The sequence below is a fragment of the Mycothermus thermophilus genome, assembly GCF_041956435.1.
Source record: "Mycothermus thermophilus strain CBS 625.91 unplaced genomic scaffold VTJ04scaffold_7, whole genome shotgun sequence".
Classification (NCBI taxonomy): Eukaryota; Fungi; Ascomycota; class Sordariomycetes; order Sordariales; family Chaetomiaceae; genus Mycothermus; species Mycothermus thermophilus.
Window position 1 is genome coordinate 2,441,600 of NW_027191433.1, and position 19,945 is coordinate 2,461,544.

The 19,945-nt window shown below is 54.4% G+C and overlaps 8 protein-coding genes across 8 annotated transcripts; 3 read left to right on the forward strand and 5 right to left on the reverse strand.

Moving 5' to 3' along the window:
* Window positions 1-136: 136 nt before the first annotated feature.
* Window positions 137-1,773, reverse strand: VTJ04DRAFT_10442 (uncharacterized protein; the record flags this gene model as incomplete). The annotated part of the gene is made up of 12 exons (XM_069358182.1): window positions 137-262; window positions 324-367; window positions 431-451; window positions 512-552; window positions 613-683; window positions 745-988; window positions 1,055-1,088; window positions 1,158-1,189; window positions 1,246-1,424; window positions 1,492-1,523; window positions 1,573-1,628; window positions 1,706-1,773. 12 exons carry the CDS (start codon window positions 1,771-1,773, stop codon window positions 137-139), a joined length of 948 nt encoding a protein of 315 aa, XP_069215176.1.
* Window positions 1,774-2,773: 1,000 nt separating this feature from the next.
* Window positions 2,774-3,833, forward strand: VTJ04DRAFT_10443 (uncharacterized protein; the record flags this gene model as incomplete). The annotated part of the gene is made up of 3 exons (XM_069358183.1): window positions 2,774-3,285; window positions 3,342-3,615; window positions 3,771-3,833. 3 exons carry the CDS (start codon window positions 2,774-2,776, stop codon window positions 3,831-3,833), a joined length of 849 nt encoding a protein of 282 aa, XP_069215177.1.
* A 737-nt stretch (window positions 3,834-4,570) lies between these two features.
* VTJ04DRAFT_10444 (uncharacterized protein) lies at window positions 4,571-5,521 on the forward strand (the record flags this gene model as incomplete). The annotated part of the gene is made up of 1 exon (XM_069358184.1): window positions 4,571-5,521. The coding sequence occupies one exon, from the start codon at window positions 4,571-4,573 to the stop codon at window positions 5,519-5,521; it is 951 nt and encodes a 316-aa protein (XP_069215178.1).
* A 260-nt stretch (window positions 5,522-5,781) lies between these two features.
* VTJ04DRAFT_10445 (uncharacterized protein) lies at window positions 5,782-7,811 on the reverse strand (the record flags this gene model as incomplete). The annotated part of the gene is made up of 3 exons (XM_069358185.1): window positions 5,782-5,826; window positions 5,898-6,673; window positions 6,734-7,811. The coding sequence occupies 3 exons, from the start codon at window positions 7,809-7,811 to the stop codon at window positions 5,782-5,784; spliced, it is 1,899 nt and encodes a 632-aa protein (XP_069215179.1).
* Window positions 7,812-8,701: 890 nt separating this feature from the next.
* VTJ04DRAFT_10446 (uncharacterized protein) lies at window positions 8,702-9,775 on the reverse strand (the record flags this gene model as incomplete). Its single annotated transcript, XM_069358186.1, has 2 exons — window positions 8,702-9,036; window positions 9,178-9,775. 2 exons carry the CDS (start codon window positions 9,773-9,775, stop codon window positions 8,702-8,704), a joined length of 933 nt encoding a protein of 310 aa, XP_069215180.1.
* Window positions 9,776-10,577: 802 nt separating this feature from the next.
* On the reverse strand, window positions 10,578-11,408 carry VTJ04DRAFT_10447 (uncharacterized protein; the record flags this gene model as incomplete). The annotated part of the gene is made up of 3 exons (XM_069358187.1): window positions 10,578-10,648; window positions 10,716-10,855; window positions 10,921-11,408. 3 exons carry the CDS (start codon window positions 11,406-11,408, stop codon window positions 10,578-10,580), a joined length of 699 nt encoding a protein of 232 aa, XP_069215181.1.
* Window positions 11,409-12,015: 607 nt separating this feature from the next.
* VTJ04DRAFT_10448 (uncharacterized protein) lies at window positions 12,016-16,747 on the reverse strand (the record flags this gene model as incomplete). Its single annotated transcript, XM_069358188.1, has 10 exons — window positions 12,016-12,578; window positions 13,565-13,998; window positions 14,121-14,195; window positions 14,267-14,329; window positions 14,390-14,828; window positions 14,917-15,100; window positions 15,161-15,513; window positions 16,213-16,573; window positions 16,621-16,628; window positions 16,705-16,747. 10 exons carry the CDS (start codon window positions 16,745-16,747, stop codon window positions 12,016-12,018), a joined length of 2,523 nt encoding a protein of 840 aa, XP_069215182.1.
* A 2,032-nt stretch (window positions 16,748-18,779) lies between these two features.
* VTJ04DRAFT_10449 (uncharacterized protein) lies at window positions 18,780-19,935 on the forward strand (the record flags this gene model as incomplete). The annotated part of the gene is made up of 3 exons (XM_069358189.1): window positions 18,780-19,278; window positions 19,645-19,774; window positions 19,830-19,935. The coding sequence occupies 3 exons, from the start codon at window positions 18,780-18,782 to the stop codon at window positions 19,933-19,935; spliced, it is 735 nt and encodes a 244-aa protein (XP_069215183.1).
* Window positions 19,936-19,945: the final 10 nt, after the last annotated feature.

The window sequence follows — 19,945 nt, forward strand, 5'->3', positions numbered from 1 at the left end:
GCCAGGTACTTCAAAACCCACGACCCTTCATCTCCTCCTCCGACGTAACCATTGGACACCAAAGAAATGCGCATACTCGGCGCAACACTCCATTCTCCGTTCCCTAGGATGCGGGTACGGGCAGTCCGTCTGCCATTCAAGCATCCAGTTTCGCGAGAGCCTCTTCCAGAGTCTCCCCTGTCAGGAGCTTGAACACCTCGCTGTACCTCCCCTTGGTCTTCTCAACCACCTCGGGGGGCATCTCGACGTCGGGCTTGCCTTTCTGCGGGTTGTGTCAGAACCATGGGGTAGCACTGTGCCAGGGGGTGGAGGAGAGTACGAACCAGGCCGTTGGCAGTGAGCCAGTTGCGAAGGACCTGCTTGTCGACTGGATGGGTGTTAGTACAACAACAGATGGTGGGTGATGGGTATGAGGGAGAGGAGAGCGTACATGAATCTTGCTCTCTGCCGACTGTAGATGGTATTAGCGCTCGGTTATCTCAGAGGAGGAGGAGGAAGTTATGAGACGTACCTTCGTAATCGGCTTTGCTCCAAAAGCGGGAGGAGTCGGGTCTGGCATGGCAGTTAGCAACAGCCCGGCCTGCGATCGCCCATTGTTGGATAGAAGCATACGTCAGGACCTCGTCAACCAGGTAGATCTCATCCGTCTCCTCGTCCAGAGCAAACTCAAACTTGGTGTCGGCCTACAAGTCACATTAGTCCGAGCCACAACCACAGCAGGAACGTATGCAATAAGAAACTCACAATAATGATGCCCCTCTCCTCCGCATACGCAGCCCCAGCCTTGTAGCAAGCCAGCGCGAGCTGCTCGATGCGATCCGCATACTTCTCGCCAACAATCTTGCGCGCTTCTTCGGGCGAGATGTTGATGTCTTTGTCGCCGAGCTCCGCCTTTGTTGAAGGCGTGTAGATGGGCTCGGGAAGGCGGGAGCAGTGCTGCAGGCCCACGGGGCCGGGGAGACCGTGGATGGTTTGGGTCTTTTGGTACCTGGCATGGTATCAGCACACTTTGGCCTAGCTTTGATGATGAGGAAATGGTGTTGTTGGAGCTTACTCGGCCCAGGCACTACCTGTTATGTAGCCGCGCACTGTGTCGTTCTGTTAGTAGTGTCCATGGTAACGTAAGGGGGGTTTTCTTGTTAGGGACCAGGACCTACCGATGGCCTCGATGGGAAAGACCTTCAACCGCCTAAAGAATGTCAGCGTCTGATATCAGTCCATCGGGATGTGTCGGAAAGCGCTCACCGAACAGTCATGGACCTCCCGCGCAGCATCTTCTGCTCCTCAGGGGTGACCAGCCCAGGGGTAGCGGGCGGGCCGAGATGGAGGAAGTGATGCTTCAGGCCCGGCACGTTGGCCGACAGGACCTCGAACCATTTCGCCGAGAGCAGCGTCAGGATGGTGCCCTTGGTGGGAATGCCGTTCTATGAGAGGTGAGTCAGTCTGGATGTCAGGGGTTGAAGGAATCCAGCTCTGCTTCTGGTCACGCACCTTGAGAATGACATCATAAGCACTGATGCGGTCTGATGACATTAACTTCTGCACTTCTGAATTACAGAGCAGGTGCTCTACCTGATGTGACAAAGAGCAATGTTGGCTTGTCGCCATTAGGGAGCTCGAACAGATCGCTGTCGATACTAGTCAGCGGATGGGACTAACACAATTGCATGGAGGCGTTGCAGGGCTGCAGCTGGAGACGACGAACCGGACCTTGCCCTGCGAGATGCGGGGCAGGGAGGTGAGTGGGATGCTGGTGAGGATGTCTGCCGACATTGCTCTTGTGTTTGTTAGAGTTGGTGGGAACAAGCTAGGATAAAACAAGACAGCAAGTAAGACCTCTGATGACGGCAAGAGTTTGTAATTATTCAAGACAACGGTGAGAAATGCCGGAGACAAATGGCTCATCAGTCATTAAGCCCCGGCGTCCCGCCCCGGCATGTGCTCCGAGAAAATCTTGATGGAGGGGCAATCAGCGGCGGGGCCCGTGTAGCGTTGCGCCGGGGGACCAGCAGGTTGCGCTGCACGATTTCCCACACTGTGGGAATCCTGAGCGTCCAGAACAATGGAACATCCAACAAACACCAAGCAGAATTTATTTGACCACGATAACTCGAACTGAATCGAAAGGGTAAAACTGCTTCAATGGGATAGGATGCCAGGGATTGAACGAATAAACTATTAAGTCAGCTAGGTCATGGCAAATCCGCCGCCGTCAACATACATTTCGCAAAGGCATGCCAATACTTGACGCTGGACACTGTGCATTCAACCCCTGAACAAAACAAACACCCTCAACACACGGACATCAACAAGCCTCTACTTATAGGTTTCCTGTCGGTTTGGAGAGGGAAATGTGAGAAACTGACGGAAATTTACAACGACGATGAGAAAGCAATTGCCTCCCAGGGCTTAGTGTTGGCACAGCCTCAAGGTTTGACCTGGGCACAGCACCCTAGGCCCAATAAGCCGAGTTAGCTGATGGGTGGTGTGATGTCAACAACCTCAGCTTGTTGTCAGCTGTCTCTCTTGGCTCTCCATCACTGTGAGCCTAGAAGCCCCAAGCATGGTCGGGTGCTCTAGTGAGCTCATGGGATGGTTGAGCTGGATGGCGTCGTGTTGGCGCAGGGCTCAGAGTATCTGATATTTAATACTAAGAATCGTCAGGGTGTTGGCTCTCTATGAAGCACATGCCAGTGTAATTGATCCCTTGACAGTCCGACCGCATTTCGTCTTTACCAGCACATCATCCATACCCTCATATAAAGGAACAAAAATGTCCGGACTAGAAGTCGCCGTAGCTGTATCCACCATCATCAGCGGCTTCGCCACAGCCATCGATTCTTTCACCAACTACCGCGAGAGGCGTCGAGAAAGAAAGGCCAAAGAAGCTGAGTCACAATCATCATCGGCCATCATCCGATACGAAGAGGAACATCAAAAAGTCGGCAACAGCCTGCAACTTGGTCGACAAGACGTGCGGAGGGAGTATGACGCCGGAGTCGCAGCCCATGGGGAGGCATTCCAACGGGGAGATGAGCTTGGGATTGCCCAGCTCAAGGACATGGTCATCAAGCTCCAGGACAATACGATCAAAGTGCTTACTGGGCTCCTTGCTTTGCCGACAGGTGGATCACCAGAGGAATCGATCCGCCAGTCCCTTGCCGACGTCTTCAAGGCTAGTGAGGAGACACGAACCGGCACAGTGAACGCCTTGCACGATCAATTTCAGCGCTTATCCGTTCGGAAGCCGATCGAGCCTGGCTTGTCAACCGGGGGAATTGAATGGTATGCACAAAAACCAATGTCATACTACGTGGAATACTTATGGCTAAGCTTGTTAGTCCCATCTACAAGATGATACAGGAATGTCCACAAGGCGACAGGTGTCCGTACATCCATAGGAAGAGGCCACTCAAGCTCCCCGCTGGTACCAATCCAGTCACCCCAAACATGGGGAACTCAACGTCGTCCACAACCACACAAATTCACAACTCCTCCTTGTCTAAGTACGGACCTGTGCCGCCTGAAAAGGTCTACCCGCCGAGCGAGTACCAAGAGGGGGAGTACTGTCCATTTGCCAAGGAGCTCCAGCAGCTCGAGGAGAAGGGGAAGTTTGTGCAAGTCCCCCGTCGATGGATCAATTCGGATGGACATGAGACGAGACAACGGCGCTGCCCCGCATCAAAATGCACTTTCACGATGACTGATAAACCCCTGGACAACCACCCATACGAGTGGGCGAAAATATTCTTCTCACAACATGTTTACAGTACGTCGGGAACCTCTGCGGACACCATGTTCCGGTGCAAGGCGTGCGTGGATACGGTGCATAAGCTTCGTCTCGACGCGCTTTCTTTCAAGATGGCAACTTGGAACTCGGCCACCTCTCCAAGGCCACCGCGCTTGGAGGACATCAAATTGGACATGCCGACGTCGTACCGGGACGTGAAATCTTTTCGAGAGCACCTGGTCAGTCACGTCGGGAGTGCTGCTTGGAAGCTTCGACAGGAATCTGGGGTGTCAAAGTATCTGGGGTGGACAGGCCTCTCAAATTAGACAATGATAATTCAGGGATTCCTCCGAGACTCAAGCGCTTGCGACCTGTAAACAGCTTTGGAGATTCCCAGCGTTGCAAAGCATAATTATTCAGAAACTCCCCGTCTGTGTACCGTGCAGCGGATATATATGCCATGATCCAAGTAAGAGACATTTTTGTGTTTGTTGGGACTCTATCACGACATCCCCCCTAAAGACAGGAGCTCGGGTTGTGGTCACACATAACTGCCGGCCCCACGGCGCCGAGAACGGAGCTTGTCCGGCCGGAAGTTTGGGGTTCCACTGTGTAACTCCGAACCTCCGCTGTCCCGCGCTGTGGCACCTCCTCCACCCGAGCTCTCACTCAGGCCCTTCCCACCCCGAGACAATTCTCGAATCTGCAAGACACAAAAGAGTGGCTGATACGAGAGAATCCGAACCGGTCTGTTGATCCAGTCTCATTCATTCAAGGAGCATCTCTCATCACCATCAACCACGAACATCAACCACCATTTATCTGTCTGCCACCACCACCATGAAGCTCCTCTACCCCAACACCCTCAAAATCGACGAGACCAGCATCTCCGGCTTCCCCACCGTCACCCTCCACCAATATGATGCCAAAGCGCCCACAATCCCCTCGGACCTGCTCGACGCCACCGTGTTAGTCACCTGGTCCAACTCGCCCGCCAACCTCGCCTTCGCAGCCCAAAACATGCCCAACCTGCGGTGGATCCAATCCCTCGCCGCCGGCCCCAACGACGTCCTGTCCGCCGGCTTCGACCGGTCCCGCGTCGTGGTCACCTCCGGCTCCGGCCTCCACGACGCCACCGTCGCAGAGCACACCCTGGCCCTGCTCCTCTGCGCCGCCCGCCGCCTGCACGAGATGCGTGACTTCCAGCGCCAGGGGAAATGGCCGGGCCACCTCGGCGGGCCGCAGCCCGATCGCGAGCCGGGGACTTTCCGCACCCTGCGGGACGCGAGGATTTTGGTCTGGGGGTTCGGCAACATCGCAAAGAAGCTCACCCCGCTGTTGCTTGCCCTCGGCGCAAAGGTAACCGGCGTCGCGCGCTCGGCGGGAGTCAGGGGCGGGGTGCAGGTGTTTGGGGAGGACAAGTTGCCTGAGCTGCTCCCGCAGACGGACGCGCTGGTGATGATCTTGCCGGGGGATGAAACGACCAAGCATGCGCTCAACAGGGAGAGGTTGGCGCTGCTGCCGAGGCATGCGTGGGTGGTGAATGTGGGCAGGGGGATGTCGGTGGATGAGGATGCGCTGTATGAGGCGCTGGAGGAGGAGAGGATTGGCGGCGCGGCGCTGGATGTGTTTGAGACGGAGCCGCTGCCCGAGGGGAATAAGTTGTACGGGGCGAAGAATTTGGTTTTGTCGCCGCACGCGGCGGGGGGTAGGCCGCAGGGCGCGGAGGCGTTGATTGTGGATAATTTGAGGAGGTTCCTCGCGGGACAGGAGTTGAGAAATCAGATTTGAGGGGCATGGATGGGGATGGAATCGTTTAAATGGAATTAGACACTGATGGGATGGTCCTACTGGGTAGTTCACTACGGCTTTGACCCCTCATCTCCGGTGTCCGGTGTCTGGGTTACTGTAAATCACAATGTTCTTATTTGGCACCCCTTTTTGAGTTCTGTTGGACATATGTCTGTGACCCCTGAGCTCTGAGCATGAAAACCGACGCATCGAATAGGGGTTGCTACCCCTTTTCAACCCCGATATCACACCCCAACCATTTACTCCAGAGCCTTCGGCGCGCCGAACCGGATGAGGTCCGCAGCCTGGAAGATGGATCGTTAGTACCCTCCTTGGAGCAGAAGTAGACACGGGGGAACAGTCCAAGATGACCTACCTTCTCCGCCACAGCATACACCGTCTGGCAGGTATTCCCACCAACCAGCGTAGACATAATCGACGCATCCACCACCCTCAACCCCTCCACACCATACACCTTCAGCTCCTCATCCACCACGCCGCCCAGCTCCCGCGGCATCATCGCGCACGTGCCCGAGGGGTGGTACTCCGTCGGGCTGAGCGTGCGCTCCAACCACTCCGCAAACTGCGCATCCGTCTGCACGTTCCTGCCCGGCGAGATCTCGGTCGGGCCCCAGGCGCTGGTGAGCGGGTTCTCGAGGTAATACCGCCTTGTGAAGCGGACAAGCTCCGCCATGACGACCGCGTCCAGCGGGTTGGACAGGGCGCGGTAGTCGACGCGCGGCGGGCGGTTCCACGGGTCGGAGGTGTCGATGTTGACGGTGCCCCGGCTCAGCGGGTGCAGGTCGACCAGGATGCCGTTGCTCGGGCCGCCTGTGATGACAAGGTTGTAGAAGGCGGAGCCGTTGCTGCGGAGCGCGGCCGCATAGGCGAGCATCTGCGCGCGGTAGCCGGCGGCGACGGTCTCGTCGGCGTCGGAGGGGAGGTAGGCCGCGTGATTCTGGGCTTCGAGCGCCGTTGCGATCTCGTCCGCACGGGAGGAGATGACGGGGAAGGAAAGCCAGGCGGCGGAGTTGCCGGTGGCGATGGAGTTGGGACCCGTGCGGTTGGCGGCCCAGACCTGCTGTGCCCAGGCGCGGAAGGTCGCGTTGGAAAACATGTCGTTGGGGTTCGGCCGGATGTTGAAGCGTTGGTCTACAGGGAGATGTCAGCACCAAAAACAAGCACAAATAGTCATCCGGTTGGAGCACTCACAAGAGAAGCTGGCTTGGATCATGGGGTGGTCTTGAAAGTTCTGCCCGACGCCCGGAAGGTCTACCACCGTGTCGATCTTGGCCGCGGTCAGGAGGTTCTTCGGACCGATCCCGCTGAGCTGCAGAATATGCGGGCTGTGGATGGCACCGGCAGCGAGGATGACTTCCTTCCTTGCGCGAACCAGCGTCTCGGCCGCGCTCGATCCTGTTGCCGGCACAAACGCAACACCGACCGCCTTCGTACCCTCAAGCACAATCCTCCTCACCTTCGACCCCGTGGCGAGATGATAGTTCGGCCGGGTGACAGCTTGGTCGTGATGGCCCGTCCTTGCGTACGACCGCTCGACCTTCTTCGGGTCCATGAAGGTCGGGTACCAGTAGACGCCCGGAAGCCCTGCCCCGCTGTCCTGGACGAAGGGAACTCCGGGGATGCCGCGGAAAGCTTCCATCTGCGCTGTAGTGCTGGGATACTGGAAAGAAGGCCAACCCGCATAGACTCCCGACGTGGTGCCCCAGTAACTAGTGTCGTAGGTGATGTTGGCAGCCTTCGTGACCTCCTCGTCCGGCGGCACAAAGTTCAATGCTTTCTTGAAGTAAGGCAGCAAGCCCGTCCAGGACCAATGCGAAGCCTTGCTGAAGAAGTATCCCCAACGGTCAAAGTCCTCGGCGGCCGGGCGCACCGTCATCATAGCGTTGACGGCGCTGGAGCCTCCCACGACCTTGCCGATCTGGACCGCGATGGTGCGGTTGCGCAGGTTCCGCTGAGGCACCGACTGGATGTTGAACATGAGGGAAGCGTCGCCCATGCCGGCGAAGCCGCCTGTCACGGTCGTGACGGAGGCCGAGTTGCTGAGCTGGCCGTACTCGATGACGAGGACCGTGGTCGTTCCATCTTCGGTCAGCCGGTTAGCGACCGTGAGACCGGCCGTGCCGCCGCCGACGATGATGTAGTCATATTCCTTCTCAACCTGGCGTCCGTTGAGGAAGACCTTTGACGCTGGGACTTCCCGGGGGTAGGCTAGGCACACAGTGCCGGCAATGCCCAGGAGGGCGACGACCGTCGAGGTGAGACGAGCCATCTTGAAACGACGTGGATGGGGATAGAGGCGCCAATGATGGACCAAAGCCAGCGAAGCAGGCCTAGCAATTTAACTTCAACCGCCATCATTGTGGTGAGCCATGCCAAGGCCATGAACCTGGCATCGTTACTCGTGGAATAGCCTGAAGAGCATCACAGACCATCTTGGAAATGCCCTGATGCCACCCTTGGCGTACAGCCGGGCGGTCCGGGCTTCTTGGGTGGTATGTTGGAGAATAAGAATATTGGGAGGAACCGTGATGAGCTTACGAATTTGATTGATGGTGGCCTCGTCGCTGAACGGGAAACCTCCGTCATTAGCCGAACTACCGACTGCGTTTCCCAGTGGTTGTTAAGTGCGGGGCCGGATATTAACGATCAGGAACAACTCTAGCCAAATTGCGCCTGCATGCGCGCTTCGGTCTTGCTTCCGGCGCGTCCAGCACCCATATACTACGTTTACGTTGCCTTGATTTGTCTTGACTGGCCTGTGCTCTCTCGGTGAAGTGCTGACATAAACTACCTCAGATACTCACGCCCTTGCTTCTCGAATGAGCAAAATGGTTATTACTACGGAGTAGATGATTGAAACGTCTTGTCCTGTGCGGGTTCAAAGGTAGCAACGAATATAGTAAGAGAAAGGCGTGAGGATTGCAGGCATTACCAACTTCCAACCGCAAGCGTCAGTGAAGCATCTCATAATTACATCATGGGTGAAAGGTCTCAGTATTATATATTCTCGAGATTCCCCAGCCGGACCAAACGCCGTGTGCATTAAATACATCCCAAGATAATCGCTCGTAGTATCTTCTCCCAGTCTAGTTGTACCAGGTCTTCAGATAATATCCAATGATGTCTCTCCGGTGACCGTCAAAACCGCCTTCATGGCGATCAGCTCCCATCGACACTGACGACCAATGCTGAGTGGCATGTCACGTCACCCGGTAGTTCTGGTTTCTTAAGGTCAGCCATGCCAACGGAGGAGTGAATGAAACAATTCCCACGGGCGCTGTGATTGTATGCGAGATTCCTGTCAGTCCATGCGGGGACGAAGCGCACTCCGGTACACGTCGAGTTGATATGGGGTCCGAAGTTGTCAGGGCACCACATGCTCCAGATGGCGCACGCGTCCATGCATGCTTCGAAGTCATGTGTCAGCATGCCGTAGATCGGCCTGGGCCTCAGTTCGTTGTTGCAGTGACGGGTGAAGGTAACACCGCCGAAAACTGGATGTGTTGTATCTCGTGTCAGTGTTAACTCAGGAGTTCTTTCTTGGTTCATCGTTGGTGACCATATAACCAAGATGCGGTTCCTTCACTACTTGGCGCCGCCATATTCCGAGGACCGTGAGACAACTTGGGACTTACTTCTTGTTGTGTATTTGGTCCCAGAAATCTTCTCCTCTGGGTCGTTACAGCCATTTGAGACGTCGGCCACAGCCAGATCCAAGTGTATGGCTTCTGGAAGACCTGTACTGCTGGCAGAGGAGATAAGAACCGTGCTGGTAACCGTAACCGTCGCGGTGGGATCAGACGACGAACAAGTGGGCGTGTCGTCATTTGCTTTCTTGATCTGGAGGCCGAGAGCCGTCCCCAGACCAGCGACCGCGGCGAAAAGGATGATGACGAGGGATCCCATAATGAGAACCGTCCGAGGTCGAGTCAACCATGACCATGGGTTGTCGTCTTCATATTGTGAAACTGGCGGCGGGCCGGGAGGGTGGGCTTCGGCGAGGTGTTGTCCTTCTGTTGTGTAGTTCTCATATTTTGGAACATAAGCTGGCGAGATGGTCTGTGACTCCCAGCCACCCATGCCGGTGGCCGCTGCAGGAACAGTTCGGGTTGCATGTGTAACTGCTTCAGGGGCTTCGTGTCCCAAGTCCGCCTGGGCAACCTCGGGCAGGTGGGCACTGTAAACTGACCGGTGAGAGTATGGACCAGACGGCGACTGTGGATGGGTTGCCATGTTGGTATCGGCGAAGTCTGGCCAAAAGTTGGTGGCGACTTGGAGACCGAGTAATGGCTACTCCCGAAGCATGGTGAACAAGAAAACAAGCACTCTAGAGCTTTCATAGGGGAGAACTGGACTTAAGAGTCTCATATCTTTGGTTCCTGAGTACCGCCGACCTGTTACCATGGGACGAACGTAAGGGACTTGTGCCTTTGTCGGGGGCCGGTCCTGTGAAGTCAAACATTAGGCCGCTGCTGTGGCGGGTGATGTGCCAAGACGGTCCTGGATGATATGGGTGGTGATCCTTCCCGAGAGTTGGGGGCCAGAATAAACAAGCGAGCGGCGCGAGAGGCAGACGCGGGCTGATTCACATGGAGGACGCCCAGTGCCTCTCGCCTCTGCAGGAAAAGGGAGGCTTTGATGTGCGGCTGAGAGTTAATGCTTGGATTCATGTTGAATAAATGGATATCCTATTCCTGGCGCTGTCAGCAGTTGCCTCATAATAGCGGGTTAGTTCGGCCAACGAGTTGGGAAGAGCCCAGCCTTGCGACTGCCGCACCTCTCTCGATTACACAGGACAACGCGGCATACATCACGCAGTAACCACAGGCACATAAAATGGGCCCTTCTTTTCAAGTATCACCGTTCTGCGAGCTTCGCGCCTATGGGGGACATTTAGGAGACACGGCTGACGAAGGCATGTCATGTCCAAGATCACGAAAATCTAGAATCATAAGGTAAATGGTTATATCGAGAAAGAATACCGCGTCCAGGAACCAAAACGTCCCGTTGTCCATCCTTGCAGGGATCAAGCGACTTATACACGTTTCGCCTTTGCATATTGCCGTCTCCGCTGAGATAACAGATGCCCATAAAGCACGTAAAACGCTGCGGGAATGTCAGTCTTCGCTTCACTTAATGAAGGTCGAGTCCTGAGGCCTCGGGATGGACGTACATGGGATGTAAAGAAGCAGGCCAAACCACAGCAGATAAGGATAGGCGGCGTTCCGCTCCCGCGCAGGGTCGATGACGTTGTACGCGATGGCCATCTCACACAAGACACCGACAGGATACAAGATGATGAAGGCATTGTACCTAGATATGTGTCACCATGTTAGCCCCTGACTAACTCAGCTCCATTCTCAAACGCCGAGGCTTACCTCAACCACTTGAACATCCTTCCTGCAGCCGCCTCTTCCAACCCCAGCCCTCCAACACAGTAGTATCCGTATCTTACCACATCTGCAATATTCCACACCACCAGCATGATGGCATACGCCAGAGCGAGGTGCCACACCTCTTCCATGACGCTCGGGTAATTCCTCACGATCGCCAAGAGGATAGTATTTCTCCCAGAAACCTGCAGCGCGGCGGTCGCTGGAGAGACACGGGGCCCAAGCAGGCCCACCGCCGCATGGAGCACATCAAGTACCGAGAGACCCTCGATTACGCGCGCGGGGTAATGGAGAGTGCGGTAGACGGACGGGTAGCCTGATGCTGCCCAGATGTTGAGGGTCTGGAGGAGGAAGGCAGAGCGGAGAAGGAGAGAGAGGACGTTGTAGGCTAGGAGGTAGGTTCGGCCTACTGAGCCTCTCTCTTTGTGATTGCCGCCCGTGTTTTGGGCAGGAGGTTTGGGAGGTGGCGCCATCTAGGTTGGAAAACAGTTAAGCTTGTTGTGAGATGAGATAACAACTCAAGATCAGGCAATATTTTAAATGCGCTATGTGTGAAGAAAAACTGCGTATTCAGGGGCGGGTAAGGAGGTAGATCTTGATCCAAAGGGTTGAGGTTGACAGTTCTAGTCCTTGCTCCACAGTTTTGTCGGACAACATGTCCCCACATTTCGCTCCATCACATGCTCTCAAACTTCGCACTCGTTACCCTCTTCGACGAATAACCCAGGGGTATTGTAAAGTAAACATCCTCAACGATCACGACTTGCCTGTCGGCTAGAGAGTATCCAATGTTCCGGGGAGCTGGGAATGCCGTGAGGACTGGCACCTTAGCTGTCACAAGAGTTTTCCAAGGAGCATCGGACACATAACATGAAGTGTTTGTGAGAAGTTGACTGTTAAGTAGCGGCAATAGGAAGACCGACCTAACCCCATTTAGATCCAGACTCCGATAGACATGTCTGTAACCACCTGGTCTATTCGTTAAAAACAATTAAGCACAAAACCCTACACCGACCAGAGCCCTCCGAAGGTGATTCACTTTCCCGGTGTAACCCGGAGCCAGCCATTCAACCACGGTCTTCAGGGCGTCTCCCACCCCTCCGCATCCACACTATCTTCAAAGAGCAAAGGGTTGCTGGCCACAACCAGGCGGTCACCCCGCGCCAGAATGATCTTGTCGTTCTCGGACGGGAGCCTCCATGCCCAAATGGCACCCGATGGCAATACCCCTTTCAGAAAGACCCCAAGACCCTGGATTTGACCCGATAGCCAGTTGTCTGGCACCCAGAAGTGCCGAGAACATGCCCATACGCTGCCAGTAGCAGTAATCATATAGAAGTTTAAATCGATAGAGCACACCCACGAGTCGACGTCGAGAAACACAAACCCGTTCTCAGTAATGCCCAAGACATGGACAAAGCGGTCCACCAGGTCAACATGTATTACGTCGTCGTCATCATCGTCGTCGTTGAGCTTAGTAGAGTCCTCTTCGTGGCACGTGTCGTAGTAGGATTCCCCTTCTTCATCCTCTTCGGATGTATCTGCTCCATGGACTCGACCATCCGTCTTGTCCATCTGGTCATCACCTTCATCGGATGACTCTTCGTCGCAGGTTGCTGCATCTTCTCGTTCGGTTGTTTCCGCTGTTGCGTCATAGCTTGGAAGTCCTGTGGACTCTTCATCGCAAACTGTTACCTCTTCTCGATCGGTCGTTTCTGTTGTTGCGGCGTAGCCTGGAAGTGCTGTTGGTCTGTCGTCCCATCCATAGTATACATGTTCTCGCCTGCCCCGTTCGTGTGTTTGCGACGCATCTTCCTCTTGAATCGTCAGGTCGCCGTTTGTCAGTGATTCTTTCTCCTCGCGAATGTCGGGTTCTGCCTCTGGTGGCGACGGTTGAGGAAGTTCGAAGACAGACATATTGACGATGACAACGTCACTCGTCCCGTCGGGTTTGTCTTCTTGGCAGAACTCAAATAGGAGCCTGTAGCTGTAGGGAAGAACTTGCTTGACGTAGAGCGTTGGCCTGACGAAACCAGATCTCGTTGGGATGTCCACGCAGGCCAACCGAGACCAATCATGACATGAAACAATGCATGCGTGAATGCCGTCAAAGCAGATCATGCAATCTGAATACTGTGGATGATCGATCCATGTCCGAATCCCAGGGAGTGCGGCCACCAAGGCCAACTCCTGACCCGGTGTATCAATGTTCCAAAGAAAGTCCACATGCCTCTTAGACACAACGAGCTTCGGCATAGTTCGGTGAACATGAATGCGGACAACGACCTCCATGTGTCAACGATGGGCGGATGGATCACTCGATAGACAAAACCCCAATCTTCTGTTTCCGATCCCTTGATCAGCCTGAAAACGATGAGCATGTTTGTGTCATCCACCGCGATGATGCTATCATGTCCCAACGTGAGTAGCCGCACCGGGCACGGTGGCGTAGGCTGGTAAAGGGTTCGTGCGTTCAATGTGTCGTTCAGCTCATACAAAACAACTGACCCGTCTTCCTTGCCGCACACGGCGAACCTGCCTGCGGGGTCTACCATCATCGCAGTGATGTTCACCGTCTTTCTGTCTGCTACATTCTCCGTAGGCTTGACACACGGCGAAAGGTTCAGACCTGACGTCTCGGCGGTGGAAGAGGACTTGAGCGAGGTGGCAGGTTCCCACACGTTGCATTCAGATGTCCGAATGTCGACCAGCCGTAGTCCGTCGGGGCTGAAAGCGAGCTGCTTGATTGTTGACTCTGTCGACCTGATGCGATGGAGAATAGATAGAGTTTTGAAGTCGTAGATTTGGATCGTGCCACAACTATCTCCAGAACCCAGCAGCCGACCATTGGGACTCGAGGCAAGCGCATGGCTACTCGCCTCAGAGAAAGCCACGACCTCGTCCTTGAACGGATCAAGCAGCATGATGTTTCCATCTGAGTAGGCGATAGCCAGTCTGGGGATGTCTCCGTTGGGGTTCAACACGAGCCGCCGTAGGAAACAGCCATCATTTTGTGGCCTGGGGATATTGAGACCGCGCTCGGAGACTGCTTCAGCGGCATGGCTTTGTGCCTTGAACAGTACCATGGCTGATTGGGCAATGGGGACTGCGTTCTCAGATCCCACGAGGAGATGTTGTTCAACTTTGTAGCGCCGAAGAGAATGTTGCCGTCAAAAGAAACGCACAGAAGAGGCTGCTCCAGGTCGAACTTGGCGATCTGGTTCCCAGTGTCAACATCCCACACGTGCAAAGTCTTTTCACTAGAAGAGGCCAGTCGATGAGTTGTGCCATCAAATGCTGAACTGGTTCGGTGTGCTCGAGGACCATATACTCTTGACAAGCGGCGGTCTGGTACAGCAGGATGGAGCCAGTGTCCAGCGCAATAGCGAACAGGCTGTCCCCATGGCACACAGCTGTCGTCGCCCGATCCTTGGGAAAGTTCAGTGAAACTAACCGATCATCCCAATGACGGTAGGAGAACCCCGTGATGGAGAAAGGTCGTTTCCAGCCATAGGATTTGTAGATGGTCGATCCTGTTGGCAGGAATGGCTGGATAACCCAATGAATCGCCTCCGGGGTATTGCGCAGTACATCGCCAAACTTCGTAGGAACATGAACAAGGTCAATAGCCCAGCCTCGTATGGCTGCGTCGTCGTCCAAAGAGCCTTGCGCTGCCTTTGACCTTTCCAAGTATCCTTCCGAGTTCTTCGCAAGTCTGGTCAGGGCATCAAGCTGCCCCCATCGGACGACCGACTCAATCCATGTAAACACATTGCCTTGTAGGAACTGGAGCAGAAGGGCACGTAGGTCTGGATCTTTCGGATCGGCACAGGCAAGATGGTCCGGGAACGCCGTGCAAGCATAGCTGAACAATTCGCCTCCGAGGCCCATTCCTACTTCCAGCGCATGTCCAGATCCTTGGAGGCTTTAGGTCGTTGCGAAGGAGATGCTTGAGGCATGCAGCGGCAAGTCGAGTATGACCGGCGGTTTGGTCGATGGCAAACTCCAACCGAACACCGTCCTTGAGGAGGTACTCCCTTGCTGACTCGTGCACCATATGTACCACAGAGTCGTTGATGCGGACAAATTGCCCACAAAGTGTCGTAATGGTGCCGTCGATGTCAGGAAACTCGTCTTCCAGATCAAGACGTAGGGTTTCACGAAGCTATCTTGTAGTCAGGGGTTTCAGGGCGCATGCCACCCAGGAAAGGATGGCTTTTGCGACATCTTTGCCGACGGAAATCCTTGACATGGATTCTAACATATCCTGGTACAGTGCTTCCATCATTGGCGGAGTCTCGTAGAGCATCCTGTTTGCTTCTTCTTTCCCGTGGGACTTTGAGATTCTGTCTAGAACAAGCGCGGCCCACAAGAAACATCCGTTGGACCTTTCGAGGACCTTGCTCGCGAGAGTTTGTTTGTTGTTATCGTTCCGACTTGGCCATGACGTCAGCTTGGACTGAATGAAAACGTCCAGGTCCGACCAGGTATCGGAAGGCGAGAGGCGCAAGCGGACGGCGTGACTGTCACCGAGCTGGAGATTCTGCAGATGGTCATCGAGTTCCGGAGACTCTCTACCTGTGATGAGAACACACAGATCAACAGCCGTCTCCAGTTTTCCAAGGACGTATGACAAAGTTGAATCGTCGCTGGTGCACTTATCGATTCCGTCGAGGACCCAATAATGCTGTTGGGACGGTGAAATGGCAGGCAGGATGCAAGCTTCGAAGAGTCTGCTCTATAGGCCTCGAGTGTCGTCCCTGTCAAGCCATACACCCTGATCGCAGAGGGGAAACAGGGCCTTGCGGAGTCTTTCATCGAGCAACGCCATCTGATAGGCGAGCGAGCGAAGACAAGAGCTGATATCTGTCATTGATCCGTCTTCGCGCCGGAAGAAGAAGAAACCGCAAAGTTCATTTTCCTCCTGCAACTTATTCACGATATGACTGGCGAGGATCGTCTTCCCTCCCCCGGCCTGGCCAGTCACCCAGAGGACATGCGGCGTATCACGCGAATGTGTTTCCCAGGAGCCGAAAGTCTCCATGGACGTGAACCACTCACACGTGCCCGGAATCCGAACTTCTCGGAGGTCTCTCAAGTGGTATTTGCCTTTGTCTATCAAGAATCCAGCGTCCAAGGACTTCTCAATCGCCTTTTCATGTCGACTTCGTTCTCTCGTTTCTTCCACTTCCAGTTCTCTCATGATGGATTGGATTGTCTTTCGGAAAGTGTTGCAGAGAAGTCGATAATTGGGATCAGCCGGAGAGTCGAACTTACAGATGGAGCGATGATCCGCTGCCATAGGTATCTGCGGTTCCTCTCGGTAATCCAGAACCGCCGAGCCACGATCAACAACGAGAGTGTTGAACATTCCGATGACCGTCTTTTGGGTTTCGTAGAATGAGACAATGGAGAGATTGTGGGCACACTGGCGGAAAGTATCGTTGATAACTTGGCTGGACAAGGAGCCGCGCTTCAGATCGGAGATGTAGGCATGCGAAACGCCGGTAGCATTGAGAATGTTTTGCAGGAGATCCGCAGAATCAGATCCATAGTGAGGTGTGGCTAAGAAGTAGATGCTCTGAACACGCTGTGCGAGGGAGTAATAGGCCTCATTTTCTCTGGCGAGAAGATAGGCCTGGTGAGCGTCAGCGTGAGATTGATTAATCGAAGCGAAGCGCTTACGCGCTTCGCTGCGATTCAGGTATCTGAAGAAGCAGCGAAGCCAGCGCGGAGCTTCTCTTATATATCGACAGATGCATTTCGGACCGTAGGCACCCGTCAATCCGGACCGTAGCCCCACTATTTCCATACGCAACCCTAACCCGTATATATGAAGACGACGACGACGATAAGAACTGCAGATTACCGCCGTCGCCAGCGCTCTTGGAGAGAATAGGGGAAGGCAGGGAAGGTAGGGGAGGGTAAGGCGGAGAGGGCTTCAGCCTTCGTCCGGGATATAGGCACGTAAGATTAGGGTGGTGGAAAGACGACTGTGTTTGGGGCGTGTTATGAGTGGCGGTTCTGCGTACCTATATAGTTAGACCTTGAAAAAGGCCGTAGCCTCTCGATTCAATTGTGTTTCCCAAGCGATCTGGCGACTATAGGGCGATTGAGTTTGATATTCTTGATTATGATGTTCGCGGTGTTGATGGCTCGGTGGTAGCGAGGAACTACGGGTTAGGGTTGTGTGTGTAAACTAGTGGGGCTACGGTCCGGATTGACGTTTGCCTACGGTCCGAAATGCATCCCTCAATATATCAGGAAGGGTTTAAAGCCGGAATTACCTTCTTGATCACCAAGCCTCCCGTGCTGTGCCCAACAAACACAATTCTTGTCTATCAAAATGTTAATGAAGTGTCACAGCAGACGATGCGAATGTGACTAACTTAGGCAGCCCCAATCGCTGGCGAAGCATAGAGCTCAGCAAGCAAACCCTTGCCGAAGTCATGGATATTGGAAATGTTGGCTTTCCTCTTGGTCCAGTCACAGCTGTACCCGTAAGAGTATATGCGCACTCTGCCAAAAGTCTGGCTCGAGTGGAAGCCATTCCTGGGGCCAGAAGTGCTTCAAGGAGGGTGTCTTGCTCCATGTCTTCCTCGACCCTCCGCCCAGGCCGTGGACAAAGATAAAGTCGATAAGCGGCTCGTCCGCGGGAGCACGCAAAAGGTTCAGGCCTGTCGACCCAAACGTATTGTCGGAGGGAGCAAGGGTGCTGGCGCTGCTCTCTCCACTGAGGATGGAAGGTTGCGGCTCGAGTCCTGCCCCAGGAATATCTGTGGGTGGCTTCGAAGGGCTGATCGTCATTGCAGGCCCAGCAACCCGTTTCCGGTGGAACAGCCTTCTAGCAAACTACCGCACATAGTGAGCAATGGAAAATAAATGATTGGTTATGATTGCATACCATACCATTCTCTCCTCATCAAATCACCGAAAACCTAGTTAAGTCCCAAGGCACTGCAGTTGACGCGAGGGAAGTGGTCGAAGCCACAAAGGGTTGAAGGCATATCCTTGGCCGAAGGTTGAGTAAGCAAGGTTTGGCGCCAGTTGGTGAGAGCAGCCTTCACGAGAACTACAAAAGAGGGCATCTTTGGCGGGGTAGATATCGAGAGGTTGATGACGCGGGGTGGGATAGAGTGTGCAGAACTCGGCTGTTGGCGCCAGAAGTGCATAAATATAAGTAGTATAAGTCATACCGCGCCCATAGCCATTCTTCACCCTGTAATTATCGATAAACCTGCTGCCTCAGACAAGCCGCTACTCAAGTTAGCAGCTAGAACAAAAGTTCCTCACATCCGGAGACCAGCTGATAGCTGTTGGAAGAGTGTATCGCGTATCGAAGAGTGTTATACGGAGCTTTCGATTAAGAGGCTTTCGACGATCCGGATGAACAAGTATCGCTCAAACGTATCGACATAGAATAGAGGTGCTGTATCTTCCTGGGAGGTGGGGATACACCGAGGTTGGAGCGGTGACCCCTGGGATTCATGACAACCAGCTCATGATTTCTCATCAGCGGTTTTGGATGTACGTACATACGAAGTATTATGTAGAGAGCTCATTCAGGCGGCTTGTTGTGTTCCTGTTGCTGGGCTGAACTGATGAGATTAGTGGATGACTTGCAGGAGGGTCCATTCCCTGTGTTGTGGAGGGGGGAACGTCCTGCCGTCTCCACACCTCATCCAAAGAATGGTCCAAAGAGACCTACCCCGCTGTTGCCAATTCCTCTGGTTTACCCTCGGGTGCTGACGAGCTGCGAGTTTGCATGATGGCTTGATGGCGCAATCCGCCGACATCCAGTCTTCGGTTTACATACGCATGCGATCAAATACAACGGTGCGGCTATGGCTTCCAGTCACCCAGCCATTCAACCTGGAGACCACAAGGCATACATGGAGTATGCCCTGTCCCTTGCAGAAAAGTCCCCTCCCAGACCAACAAACTTCCGCGTCGGTGCTCTGGTCCTCGATGCCGACACCAATGCCATTCTAGCAACGGGCTTCACTCTTGAGCTCGAGGGCAACACACATGCCGAGCAGTGCTGCTTCATGAAACTGGCAAGCCAGTATGGCGTCTCGGAGGACAACCTCGGCTCCGTCCTGCCCAAGAGCTGCGTGCTCTACACCACCATGGAGCCATGCAACAAGCGCCTGAGCGGCAATCTCCCTTGCAGTGAGCGCATCGTCAAACTTGGCGGCGCAATCAAGACCGTGTATGTCGGCGTCCTCGAGCCGGAGACATTTGTTGGCGAAAATGTCGGCCGCCAGAAGCTGGAAGGTGCGGGCATCAAAGTCGAGTTCGTCAGCGGCATGGAAGACCGGATCCTCAAGGTAGCCACTGCTGGTGCGTCAAAGACTTGATGGGGGTGCTACACCCGGGGCCAGAGGCCTGTTCTTCATCGGGATCCGGACTTGCGACCATCCAGCGCCAACCTGGGTGCCGGTGCCTTCACGACCGCAACGTCCACTATGCCTTACGTTTACTTGGTCCAGGAATCCAAGAACGGTACGTCATGCCTTCTCCTAAAAAGGAGTCAAGTTCATATAGTTGAGCATTAACCAAGTGGTCCCCCGTTCTGGGTCTCAGTCGTCACCAGCACCTAACTGATACCAGTCCATTCTTATTTCGCCAGCCATTCATAACCCACCAGATGCGATCAGACAGGAACACTACATCCTGCGCTGACACTTCCTCATGTCGGTGGCTCAGCCACCCCTGGCTTTCGGAAGAGGACGTGGGAGGAGAGTCACTTCAGTGCGGCTGCCATTCCGCAGGATGGCGGAGCGAGCGCCTCCGATACCCCTGTGGCTGTGAAGGTTGAGAGATGCCAGCTGAGAAGGTGACTGGATATGAGCCCCGTACGCACAAAGTCTCAAATCCTCCGTCAAACTCAGCTGTGTTATTCGGTCTATTCGGATTCAACAGGACGCGGTTCATACGGAACTAGTGTTGAAGTATTCATTGCTTTACTCTCAAGATGAAATTATCATCTCAGACTAGCCCCAGAGAC